The following is a 13,998-nucleotide window of genomic DNA, read 5'->3' as shown; positions in this document are numbered from 1 at the left end:
TTGTGAGACTTCTTGTTACTGTTTTTGGCATATCGAATACGCACAGGTAACTTGCCAGGCTCTGCCATGTGGGCTAGATACTCTCGGTAGCAGAGGAATCGAACCCAGGTTGGCCATGTGCAAGGCAAAATTTCACAAATCTAAACAAAGCACCTTTCCACCTTCTTAAATTTCACCTACCTTTGATATAGAAACCTTATGCTAAATAGCAGCAATCTACATCACACATAAGCCAATCAACAGCAGAATAATCTATTAGCATACTCATAGCACTAGCTTAGCGGTGATGCTTCAATCAGAGTTGCATGTGCTCCAAAGCCAGCAAAATGTCTCAGACAAGGGGAACTGCAGAACAAATTATGTGCTAATATGCGATTTCCTCTTTGGGGTCATCTATTGTTGACGAAAGGAAATAACTCTTATGTACCTGCGATGGACATGCTTTTGAGCCTGACAGTTTGGATCTTGCTCCACCACTTAGTAGGGCACAGAAGAATCAAGTCACTTAGCCTCATCTGCAAAATGGGAGTATGATCTTCCCAAAGGATCGCTATCAAATTTTAATGATAACGTATGTAGATGACTTGATAGTAAAAATTGATTAGATGTAATGATTGTTATATTAAAATGTAACAATTTCCTAGAAACCAAAAAAAGAAATATTACAGAAGCTAAGAATCTAATTTGGGGGATAAACTGCATGAGTTTCTTTCAAAAAGGCAGCTAAAGAATCTCTGAGGCAGAGAAAGAGAGAGAGAGAGGAGAAAGAGACAGACAGAGAGAAGAAGAAAAGTGTCTGCCATAGAGACAAGATCCGGGGTTGGTGGTGAAGGGGGGTGGAAACTGGAGATATTACTGGCAGGAAATGTACACTGGTGAACGGTCAGGTGCTGGGACACTGTATGTATGACTGAAACTCAATCACGAACAACTTTGAAACTGTATCTCACAGTGATCCAATTAAAAACTTTTTAAAAAAAGAATCTTCAAATAAAAAAGCAACATTATCAAGTGTATCCATGGTTATTAAATTACTACTAGAAATATTTGGATAATGTTAAAACAATCATATTTGACTCACAAAAATAAAACTGTAATACCGCCCCTGAATGGAAAATAAGATGACAAAGCTTTCTCTAAATAAGAATGTCAAATCAGAATTACTTTCTGTAAAGAAATACACATTCTTATAAGAAGACACTTTATTACATTTTTACTATATAACAGAATAGTGAATATACCAGATTACATTTTCTCAAATGGCAAACGAGACAGAGAATGACATTTCTCTTTGATTCCTCAAATTCATCTGTCTTTTGGAGGATCCAGTTTCTTTCGACGTCTATGATACCTTGAAAGGAAGAAAACATCTAGATGAGTTTTTTTTTTTAATTTAGGAAATACTTTACCACACAAAATTTACACTTGTTGTACAACGTGAAAAGCATGTCATAACAATCCACTTATAGCAACAATCCTTTTTTTTTTTTTTTTTTTTTGCTTTTTGGGTCACACCCAGTGATGCACAGGGGTCATTCCTGCCTCATGCACTCAGGAACTACTCCTGGCGGTGCTCAGGGGACCATATGGGATACTGGGAATTGAACCCGGGTCGGCCGCGTGCAAGGCAAACGCCCTACCCGCTGTGCTATCACTCCAGCCCCAACAATCCATTTTTTAAACCAATTTTTCTTTAAGATTTTGTTTGAAAAATGAAGATTGGGCTGGAGAGCAAGTACAGGGCATAAGTGCTTGCCTCGTATGCAGCCATGCCCAGTTCAGTCTCTGATACTCTATAACTCCCCTGCCAGCACCAGGAGTGACTCCTGAGCACAGAGCTGGGAGTAAGCTCTGAGCAACACCTGGTCTGGCCCAAAATCAAACATAAAGAAAGTAAAGATTTTTTTTTTCTTTTTTGCTTTTTTGGGTCACACCTGGCGATGCACAGGGGTTACTCCTGGCTCTGCACTCAGGAATTACTCCTGGCCGTGCTCAGGGGACCATATGGGATGCTGGGATTTGAACCCGGGTCGGCCTCGTGCAAGGCAAACGCCCTACCTGCTGTGCTATCTCTCCAGCCCCAAGAAAGTAAAGATTTATTTCCCAATGCATTCTCAGATAATAATGCTTTATGTAGAACGTGTAATAATAATGTTGGTAATTTGTGTCCTGAGATATAAAAATTAAACTGAAAACATTAAAAAATATTTTAAAAAGATGGGGCTGGAGCTATAGTACACCGGGTAGGGCATTTGCCTTACACTCGGCCGACCCAGGTTCAATTCCCAGCATCCCATATGGTCCCCTGAGCAACACCATTGACTAATTCCTGAGTGTACAGCCAGGAGTAATCCCTGTGCATCGCCAGGTGTGACCCAAAAAGCAAAAAAAAAGAAAAAAATTTAAAAAAGAAAAGCCATGGCCAAAGAGTAATTTCTACACCCTCAGCATTTTCCATGCCTAGGCAGGTGCTATGTGATCATCGCTCAGTAAATGTGGTTTAATTACATGAAGCACTTTGTTGCACTATTCGACAATACCTAACACCTGTAGGATGGCTTTCTGAAAGAAACTTGAGCAGGACTGACTTTATCATTTTTTTTAAATTATTTTTTTTTTAGGGGTCTGACGAGCTGGAGCGATAGCACAGTGGGTAGGGCATTTGCCTTGCACGTGGCCAACCCTGGTTCGATTCCTCCATCCCTCTCGGAGAGCCCAGAAAGCTACTGAGAGTATCCCGCCCACACGGCAGAGCCTGGCAAGCTACCTGTGGCATACTAGATATGCCAAAAATAGTAACAACAAGTCTCACAATGGGGATGTTACTGGTGCCCGCTAGAGAAAATCTACAACAGTGCTATCTTTTTTAGGACTGCCTTTCAGATACACAATCGAAGAAGAGGGAAACAAAACTCAGAGAATCAGGATGAAGAGGCAAAACGGGAGTGAAGGCACTTGCTCTGCACCAGGCCAACCCCAGTTTGATCCCCAGCGCCAATATTGTCCCCGTGGCCTCTCCAGGAGTGACCTCTAAACCCAGAGGCAAGAGTAAGCCCAGCACTGCCAGGTGTGGCCCCAGAACAGGAACAACCAACCAAAATACAAAACTCAAACATCTCTTCCAGGAATGGGTGGGCTTTTTCTCATTCCTGCCCAGGTCAAGTTCTTTATTTTCCCTTCTTTTATGTGAGGTATAAGTAGTTATAAAAGCCACTACAAAACTGTAGTTAAAAGTACAACAACCAAACTGAAAAAAGGACTTTAGCACAGTGACTACTTTTCACCCCGAAAAGGTTTTTCACAGACTGGATATGATTTCTACTCAATAAATCACACAGTACTTAAAGCCGCAACTAGATGAAATCACTGTCTTCGTGCATGGAACAGAAAAGGCAGGAAATCTAAGGGGGCCAGAGAGATAGTACAGTGGGTAGGGTGTTTGCCTTGCATGTGGCTGACCCGGCTTCGATCTCTGGCACCACCTATGGTCCCCTGCTCCCTGCCAGGAGTGAGCCCTGGACGCTACTGGGTGTGGTCCAAAATCACAACAAAAACAGACAAGAAGCAAAAAAAAATAAGAAATCTAAGAAGTGATCCACATGCACTTAGACAGAAAGATGAAAAGGAATCAGCAGCTATAGATAGACACCAAGGCATATCAACTCTAGATACATTAAAAAATAACAATTTAAATCAGATTATTGATGGCTGAATTAATTAGAATAACAACAAAACTCAAACACAATCCATCATCAGGAACTCTATTCTTGCTAAAATGATTTGTTCTACAAACACCATGACCTTTTGGCACCGCAAAGCATAATGCACAAAAGGAACAGGAGAGAAAGGAAATAGCAAGAAGGAAAGTGCCTCAAATAGCGGGAGACTGGAGGTGTGGAGTGGGGTGTTAGGGATGGTAGGAAGGAAACAGGGGACACTGGTGCTGAGAGATGTACAATGGTGGAGGGATGGGTGCTGGATCACTGCATTACTGAAACCCAATTATGAACAGCTCTGTAATGGTCTATCACATGGATATTCAATTAAATTTTTAAAAATTTATTTATTTTATTGAATCACCATGTGGAAAGTTACAAAGCTTTCAGGCTATGTCTCAGTTATACAATGCTCGAACACCTGTCCCTTCACCAGTGCACATAATTCACCACCAAAAACCCCAGTATACCTCCCAACCCCTCAACCCCCACCCACAATTAAATTTTAAAAAATTAAGAAACAAAAGTAATAAGGAGTTCATGCCCAATTCAATCAGCTTAATCAATAGCTCAATAAATAGCAGTACTCCTACATAAAAAAAATAATAAAATAAATGATGTGTTCTAGAAAGAATTATAGTGGAAAGAATGCTCCACTTGGGGCCAGAGTAATAGCAGAGTGGGCAGGGCATTTGTCTTGCACACAGACAACCCCAGTTCTATCCCTGGTATTCCACATGGTCCCCCAAGCTCTACTGGGAGTGATCCCTGAGCTCAAAGTCAGGAGTAAGCCCTGAGTACTGCTGGGTGCGAGCCCCACACCCTTATCAAAAGAATATTCCTTTCATCCATCCCTCCCTCCTTTTTTTTTTTTTTTTTGGAGGGAGGTGTTTGGGCTACACCTATAGTACTCAGCACTTACTTCTGGTGCTCAGGATTCACTTTTAGTGGGGTTCAGGGGACCACATGTGGTGCTAGTGACTGAACCGAGGTAAGACATATGCAAGACAAGTCCCTAAGGCCCAGTGCTATCTCTTTGGCCTCTGTAGCATTGTCACTGCACTGTAGAACTGTCGTCCCGTTGTTCCCGTTGTTCATCGATTTTCTTGAGCGGGCATCAGTAATGTCTCCATTGTAAGACTTGCAGTTACCGTTTTTGGCATATCGAATACACCACGAGTAGCTTGCCAGGTTCTGCTGTGCAGGCAAGATACTCTCGGTAGCTTGCTGGGCTCTCCTTTGGCTTCTATTTTTTTTTTTTTTTAGGACAATGAGGAAGACTGAAGAAAGGAAGAAGAGCTTATACACAGATCCAAGCAACCACAGCACTGGCAAGGCCATCTCCCAACAAGAAAGGACAACACAGGTCTCAGTGCAACCAGAATCCTTCCCTCTTCCTCAAGAACTATTTTCAGAGTGTGTGTGTGTGTGTGTGTGGTGTGAGCGCGCGCACGTGTGTGTGCGTGTGTGTGGGGGGAGGCAGGGAAACAAATGCAAATAGCTGTAGGGAATATGAAGCCAATGGATTTGCTTAAGAGGAAGCTTTTAGAGAACAGGGTTGAAGCCGCATGACTTCAAGTAAATATAATGCAATAGCTCGCTTGCTTGAATTTGTATCATCAAACAGGAAGCAGTAGAAACATCACAATTATATATGATGTTTTTTAAAATCAGCCTTTGCATAACTGAATATAAAATAACCATTTGGGCAATGGCAGGGGGGTGTTAACTAAAACACCTTGTGGGTTCCCTATTACTCCTCTCCCACAGGAAGAAATCAAATCATCTGGCTTGGAGACACAGTACAGAAAGTAAGGTGCTTGCCTTGTATGTGGCTAATCCTAGCACCACTTATGGTCCCCCAGGCACACCAGGGGTCACTCCTGAGCGCAGAGCCAGGAGTAGCTCCTGAAGACCACTGGGAGTGGCGCCAATTCCTCCATCTCCCACCCATACACAACAACAAAAAAGGAAATCAGATAGTTCTAGCGCCCACTCCCAGCGTGAAGCCCAAATCTGGCACTCTGAACTGCATCCCTAAATAGGAACATCGGGAGCAGAAAAAGGCAAAATCCCAATCACAAATTTAGCAGCTACAATTTTTATGGTTAATTTAAGACTTGACTGTGTTTGTGGTGCTGAGGGACCAATCCCAGTGCCCCCTGTAAAAACAAGGCATATGCTCCACCACTGCACCCAGCCCCGAGCAGGAACAACTTCAACTGTATTTCCGGACTGGCAATCATTGAATAGCCTATGTTTACTAGCCAATACCTGATTTCCGCACAGTCATATTACTTAAGCTGGGGTGCGGCTAATAACTGGGAGGCAGGGAGGTTCAGGGCTGGAGAGGTGGGGTACAATCATAAAGCTCAGGTGACCTTGATTAAGAATCTGATAATACAGAACATCTTAACCCAACACAAACCTACTAAATAAATGAATAAAGGGGGCAAGGAGATGGCACCCAGTTAGGGCACATACTTGCGCTCGAACCCTGGCACCAGCCTCCTATCCCCAGGTGTGGGCCTGGAGGCTCCTGAAAAACATGAAGGTGGTCCTGGGGTTCGCTGGCATGGCAGGTCAGTAGAACCCCCAGCCAGACTGGCTGTCACCCAAAGGGGACCCCAGGCCCCAGCGCGCCACTTGGGAGGCTCCTGCCACCCGCAAAACAAACTGAATAAACCCATAGAGCTTCCTAACTGAATTCCGGGAATAAATTTTCCAGGAATTAGCTGGCAAATATGCCAGTGGACCTTCCCAATGACTACCAGAAATAAGGCTCCTTTTCAAAGAACTGAGGGACCACAAGAAGCTCTGCGGATAATTAGGTGAGACGATGTTCCATGAGAGAGTAACTGAGTACTCATCCACTGAGTTAAGGGTTAGAAGTTTTGTGGGAAATTACAAACAGAAGGTGTATTCCTGGAGAAGAGAAAATAATCTAGAGCAAAGCATGTGATTAAAAAGTTAACAAGAATCAACCTACTGTTAAAAACTAAGAATAAATTACATCACATGCAGTCGTGTTAATAGGGTAGTAGCTATGGACAGTGACTTGAAACAAACAAAATGTCATGAAGAAAATAAGCTAACAACAAGGGCTGGAGAGAGAGTACAGCAGAGCGCCTGCCTTGCATGTGGCCGACCCAGGTTCCATCCCCAGCACCACGTGCATCCCACCCTGCCGAGCTCTCTGAGGGCCAGGAGTAAGCCCTGAGTATAATAGGGCAGGGCCCAAAGAGAAAAGGCAAACCAAAAACCTGCCACAAAGAAAATTCCAGAACTCCAGTCCAAAATGTCCTCATAGGTGGATTCTAACATTTAAGAAAGGAGTCATACCGGGGGTGGGGCTACAGTACAGTGGATTGCCTTGCACATGGCCAACCCGGGTTTGATGCCCAACACGCTCTATGGTCCCCTGAGCCCTGAGTAGAGAACCAGGAGCAAGCCCTGAGCACTGCCATGGGCGATTCCAGAGTGCAAAGCCAGGAGAAAAGCCCTGAGCACCTCTGGGTATGGATTAAAAGTCAAAAGAGGGACTGGAGTGATAGCACAGCGGGTAGGGCGTTTGCCTTGCAGGCGGCCAACCCGGGTTCGAGTCCCAGCATCCCATATGGTCCCCCAAGCACCACCAGGAGTAATTCTTGAGCGCAGAGCCAGGAGTAACCCCTGTGCATTGCCAGGTGTGACCCAAAAAGCAAAAAAAAAATAATAAAAAGATAAACAAAAAAAAGAGATCCCAGTTTTTTTAGAGCTGCCATTACCAGGTTACACGGAATAAAGACTACATTTCCCAACTTCCCTGATGGCCAGCAGTGAGGACCCTGGTGGAGGGGAGCAGGGATGCACGTGGTGCTGGAATGACGTACGCATGAAACCTCATCATTAACAGAACTGTAAACCACGGGGCCTAAAATAAAACTAAATTAAAACGGCTAAAACAAGTCCACCAAAGATGCTTTAAAAGGAGGGAGTTACAGGGAAAAACGAGCCTCCTGCTGCTGGCCTGCTGCGGCAGCTTCCATCCTGCCCTCAAGACCCCCAATAAAATGCTTTCATCAAAAAAAAAAAAAAAAGAGGAGGGGCTAGAGCTATAGCACAGCGGGTAGGGCGTTTGCCTTGCACGAGGCCGACCTGGGTTCGATTCCCAGCATCCCATATGGTCCCCTGAGCACCACCAGGAGTAATTCCTGAGTGCAGAGCCAGGAGTAACCCATGAGCATCGCCAGGTGTGACCCAAAAAGCAAAAAAAAAAAAAAAGAGGAAAACTTATCGAATTATCATTATTATACTAATATTTAGCATATTCCATATGCCAAGATATATATGCATATATCTAATATCTCAAAGTCATAAAAGAATTAGGCACTATAATCTATATATATCATCACAAATGCAGATTAGGCATTATTATTTATACTCTCATTAAAAGACAGTAGATTGGGTCAGAGAGACAGTACAGCGGGAAGGGTGCTTGCTTTGCTGAGGCCAATCTGGATTTGATCCTTGACATCTTACAGGGTTTCTATGTGATGTAACAGTAAATCTTGATGTTACTTGATGTAATCAAGCAAGCCTTGAGCCCAGAGCCAGGAGTAAACCCTGAGCACTTCCAGGTGTGCCTGGAAAACCAACAAAAAAAGAAAAGGAAATGAGATGGGACAGGATGGGGGAGAGGAGAAGGAAGAGAAGAAGAGAGGGGAGGAGAGAGGAGAGAAGGCTGAATAGTTAAGTACCAGAGATAAGATGATCTGGGCTAGCCCAGGTCTCTATTTTTTTTTTTGGTTATTTGTTTTATATTTGGGTTACACCCGGTGGTGTTCAGGACTCACTCCTGGCTCTTGGCTTAGGGATCACTCGGGGGGGGGGGGGGGCTCAGGGTACTATATATGGTGCCAGGAATCAAACCTGGGTGGGCTGTGTGCAAGGCAAGGCCCTACCCTCTGTACTGTATCTCTGGCCTTTTTTTTTTTTAACTTGTTTTTTTTTTTTTTTTTTTTTTGCTTTTTGGGTCACACCCAGCGATGCTCAGGGGTTACTCCTGGCTTTGCACTCAGGAATTACTCCTGGCGGTGCTTGGGGGATCATATGGGATGCCGAGGATCGAACCTGGGTCGGCCGCGTGCAAGGCAAACGCCCTACCCGCTGTGCTATCACTCCGGCCCCATTTTTTTTAACTTGTTTTTTAAAATTTATTTTTATTTAGTATTTAAATATTACATAAATAAATGTCAAAAAAGAAATTTTAAATTATTTATTATTTTAACAAATAAATAAAAATTATTATTTATCAAAAATAAATCCTGATGGTACTCAGGATCACGCCTGACTCTGTAGTCAGGGAGGGGCTCAAAGGGATCAAGGCAAGCACCTGACCCTCTATACCTACCTCTCAAGCCTAGGTCTCTTTGGCACAAAGTTGTGTTCTAGAAGAGCTTGACTCAGGGCTGGAAACCACCACTTTGAAATGACTTATATTAACCCAAACAATTGTATACATACCAGATGACTACTTGGTCATCAATCGCACACAGGCTTGTTTAAGGCTCTGAATGAAGACTGTCACAAGTACACCTATAAGTAACATTTTTCTTTTTTCTTTTTTTTGCTTTTTGGGCCACACCCGGCGATGCACAGGGGTTGTTACTCCTGGCTCTGCATCTTAGGAATTACTCCTGGCAGTGCTCAGGGGACCATATGGGATGCCGGGGATTGAACCCGGGTCGGCCATGTGCAAGGCAAACGCCCTACCCGCTGGGCTATCGCTCCAGCCCCACATTTTTCTTTATGTACATACATGAGTAGGTTTTTTCTTCCTTTGGTTTTTGGGGCCACACCTGGTGATGCTCAGGGTTTACTCCTAACTCTGCACTAAGTAATCACTCCGGGAAGTGCACAGGTGGGACCACATGAATGCCAAGGATCAAACCTGGGTTGGCCAGGTGCAAGACAAGGGCCCTACTCACTGTGCTATCCAGCCCAGAATAGATAATTGGACAATCAACTCCATCTAATTAAAATCTGCTTACAATTAAAATTGCGTGAACTTTTTAATTAGAGAAGACACACCAGGATATTAACAGTCAAAAAGCTAATTAGAAGTAATAAAATTAAGTAAATAAGATTAAACCTAAATGGGGAATTAGGCATAAAATGAGAAAGTAACATTTAAGACTTCTAAGAGTCTTCTCCCCTTCAGTTCTGCCTCCTTTGTGTTAGATACCTTTGAAGAATTATACTTAAGTTCAATGATCTGGTTATTAATAAAAAAAAGGTTCCAAAAGATGACAACAATCTGATAAAATATTGCAACAACAGAACATTCAGGCAGAAACAGGCACTAAAGTCATCCGTAAGAGAATTTCAAGGTGTGGTCTGAACTAAAACAACTCAGTAGGGGGAAGAAAAAACACGACAGATGTTATGAATCATAGAAAGGAATTTTATGATATGGCAATGACTCAGACATGAAGCTAAGTGTGAAGTGATGTGCTAATTTGTTTTCATATACTCTGACTTACAAAGATAGGGGAAAACCCACATAGCAAGCATAAATTAAGTGACTTTCAAAAAACAAAGAAAATCAAGAAAGAGGATATAAAATAGATGCAGAAACTGACAGATACTTACGTATGCAGATATCAGAATTTTATCTTTGGAAATTGAGACAAAGAGACCACTTTTGTCTAAAAAAATTAAAGGGGCTTTTATTTATTTATTTTTTTGAGGTTGCGTAGGTTTAAAAGACTGTAAATACTGTAAATATCTGTAGGGTCTTAGCAGCATACTGTTACTACACCAGCTCATCACTATAGTGCCATTATCCCTCTATCACTGCCCCAAAAGACCTCCCCGCCTTTTTAGGAGCAGCTACCTGGTCTTCAGTGTTGTCCCAGCCGTGAGAGATGCACCCTCAGTCCCCACTGCCAGCAGTAAAGACCACTGGGACCAGAAACATAAGCCTTTCCGTGCACTCCCTGCCCTGGAGCCTCTGCTCTTATCAGAATCTAAGAAGTCGTTTGCCTACAACACGATTGCCTGGCTTTTTTCTTTATATACCACATATACATACCACATATGCAGAGGCAGAGTCTCTTGCCCGTGTGCCTGGCTGTCTTCCCCATGGCCCCTCAGAGGGGATGGGCTCCAGTTCCCTCCCTGCCCTGAGCAGAGCTCCCGGCGGCCGAAGACCTCCGGAGCCTAGCCACAGCCATGATCAAGGCCCCTCTCCACACGTTCGGACGACCTTCACGCATGAAGGGACCGCTAGAGGAACCCAGGTGTGTGGGACCCAGGGCGAGATCTCCAAGCCTGCTTGGATCGGCACTGGGCCTCTTCCACCCAGATCCCCCGTTTTTCAGGTGTAGCTAGGCGGTTACACCCAGAACTGCCCCCCCCCCCCCCACCATGCTGTGTAATCCCATCAATGGCCAACATCCAGAGACTTAAAAGCAAGCTCCCTGAAGCTCATCTTATAGCCTACTTCTCCCTCTGGGAGAACCTGGCAAACTACAAGAGTTTCCTGCCCACATGGGACAGCCCATGGTGTATTCACATGCCAAAGCCAGTAACAAGCTGGGTCTCATTACCCTGACCCTGAAAGAGCCTCCAATGCAGCATCATTGGGAAGGATGAGTAGAGAGCGGCTTCTAAAATCTCAGGGCTAGGACGAATGGAGACATTACTGAGACCGCCCAAGAAAATCAACGATCAACGGGATGGGGATGATGATGATGATGATAATGATGATATCACATATAAGTAAGCTCGTCTGGTATTTGTCTTTCTCCTTCTGATTCACCTTGTTATGTGACACCTTCTAGTTCCACCTAAGTTGTAGCAAAACACAAGATTCCTTTTCTTATAGCTTAGTGATCCATTGTGTATGTGCACACACACAGACATAACTTCTTTTCTGGGGTGGGGGGGTACAGCGGGGAGGCACCTGAGGATGCTCAGGAGTTACTCCTGGCCCTGAGCTCAGAAATTACTCATGGTGGGACTGGGGGGGACCATAACCTGGACCAGCCACTTGCAAGGCAAGCGCCCTACCTGCTGTCCTACTGCTCTGCACTCACATGGCTCTTTGAGATGGCGGCTAAACAGCACAGCAATGAACAAAGGTGCTCATAATTTTCCAGTTAGTGGTTTTGTGTTCTTGGCATAGAAATCTAGGAGTGGAAATATTGGATGAGATGGTAGTTCTACTTTTAACTTCATTTGTTTTTTGTTTGGGAGCCATACCTGTCAATGCTCAGGGGTTACTCCTGGCTTTGCATTCAGGAATCACTCCTGGTGGTGCATGGAGGACCATATGGGATGTCAGGGATCGAACCCAGGTCTATTGTGTGCAAGGCAGGGTCTGCCCCACTGTACAATCACTCTGGTCCCTCTATTTTTTTTAGAAATCCCAGAGCTTTCCATAGCACTGAGCCAGTTTACATTTCCACCAACAAAGAACAAGAGTTCCTGACCCCCAGACCCAGCCACCACCAGCACTTGTTCTTTCTGGCCCTTCTGGTCGAGGCCATTCTCATTGGTACGTGGTAATATTTTATCACTCTGACCTGTATTCTCCTGACACCAGAGATGATTTTTCGTGTGCCTATTGACTGTCTATATATCTTCTCTGGAAAAGTGCCCATTCAGTTCTTTTGATTTTTTTATTATTTTTTTTGGCTTTTGTTTTGGGGTCACACCTAGCAGTACTTAGAGGTTACTCTGATCTCAAAGGGACCATGTAGTACTGGGGATTAAGCCGGGGCCTACTGCATGCAAAGAATGTGTAATAGCCCTTCAAGCTATCTCCCCAGCCCATCTTTCCTTTTTTTGTTGGGGCAGTTTTTGTTGTTGAATATTTTGAGTTTCTTATTTACTTTAGATTAGTACCCCCCATCCCCACACATATTTTTTTCCCTGAAGGGCTTGGGGGTTATGACGGCACTGATTCTATCCCGGCTGTATGTTCAGGGGTCACTCCTGGCTCTTTGTTCAGAAGACCACATGTGGTACCAGAATTTGAATTAGGGTTGTGGGTGCAGCCGCACGCCAGGGAAGCAGGCCTAACAACTTTGTTACTATCTCTCCGGCTCAACGGAGGGGTTTTTTGTTTTGTTTTGAATGGGTACAGAGGGCTGGTTAGGAGCTCACTAGTCTGGAGCACGTGTTCTGCATGTGGGAGTCTCAAGGCTTGATACCCTACACAGCATGGGCCCCTGAGCATCTCCAGGAATGACCCCAAGGCACCGAAGAATGTGGCCCCCAAAGCAAAAACAAAAACAGAAAGAGCTAAGTTATTATAATGAGTTTAAAACTCTTGGCAGATAACTAGCTTTCAAAGGACAATGGTACTGAGAAAAGAATGGGGAAATTTGAAAAACTACGGTTGACTACATGACATCTATGCTATGAATGTAATTTATCACTGTCATCACTGTCATCCCATTGCTAATCGATTTGCTCGAGCGGGCACCAGTAACGTCTCCATTGTGAGACTTGTTACTGTTTTCGACATATTGAATATGCCATGGGTAGTTTGCCAGGCTCTGGCATGCGGGCAGGATACTCAGTAGCTTGCTGGGCTCTCCGAGAGGGATAGAGGAATTGAACCCGGGCCGGCTGTGTGCAAGCCAAACGTGCAAGGCCGCATGCAAGGCAAATTAAATGTAATTTATACTCAGTGAATTTCAGTGAGATGAAGCAGCAGAGTCCTGCAGTATCTCTAGCTCTGCACTCAGGAATTACTCCTGGTGGTGCTTGAAGGGCTCGGAACCAAAACCTGGGTTGGCTACCTGGAAGGCAGATGCACTCCCCGCTGTATTATCGCTCTGGCCCCCGTAGATTTTACTTTCAAAGCTGCATTTTAGGAAATACATGCAATACATTAGATCATCAGGTAGGTCCAGTGGATCTGGGATAAAGGAACACACGGAAAGACTGTAATGGCATAGAGCTGTTGGGGAACTCAGAGAAGTCCAGGTGAAAATGTCCACACGTCCACAATCTAAATGAAAGGGCCAGCAGGGAGAGCAGAAAAGGGAGAAACTGAGGAGAGGGCTGTGCATAATGAGGAGCAGCGGGTAACCTGACAGTGTGCGTGGGGAGAGGAAGGGAAAGGATGTGAGGTCTCGCACAGTCTTGACAGATGTGTTCGGGTGGACGTTGGTGCCAGTCACACAAATGGGCAAACAGATTTGTGAATGAGGAAGATGAACTTGTTGGTTATTTTTAATCTGAAGGTCCAGGCAATAGTGATCAGGCCTAGGGGGTCTGCTAGGGA

At 44.4% G+C, this 13,998-nt stretch overlaps 1 protein-coding gene across 1 annotated transcript in view; it reads right to left on the bottom strand.

Annotated features, from left to right (window-relative positions):
* Nucleotides 1–1,184: 1,184 nt before the first annotated feature.
* MRPL42 (mitochondrial ribosomal protein L42) overlaps nt 1,185–13,998 on the bottom strand; it is a 34,276-nt gene continuing 21,462 nt past the window's right edge. The window contains exon 6 of the mRNA XM_055118428.1: nt 1,185–1,351. Coding sequence (XP_054974403.1) covers nt 1,306–1,351 — 46 coding nt within the window. The 3' untranslated portion in view covers nt 1,185–1,305. The remainder of the gene's footprint in view (nt 1,352–13,998) is intronic.

The sequence above is a fragment of the Sorex araneus genome, chromosome 10 (assembly GCF_027595985.1).
Source record: "Sorex araneus isolate mSorAra2 chromosome 10, mSorAra2.pri, whole genome shotgun sequence".
Classification (NCBI taxonomy): Eukaryota; Metazoa; Chordata; class Mammalia; order Eulipotyphla; family Soricidae; genus Sorex; species Sorex araneus.
Note: the sequence above shows the minus strand (reverse complement) of the source record. Positions and strands in the feature narration are given on the sequence as shown.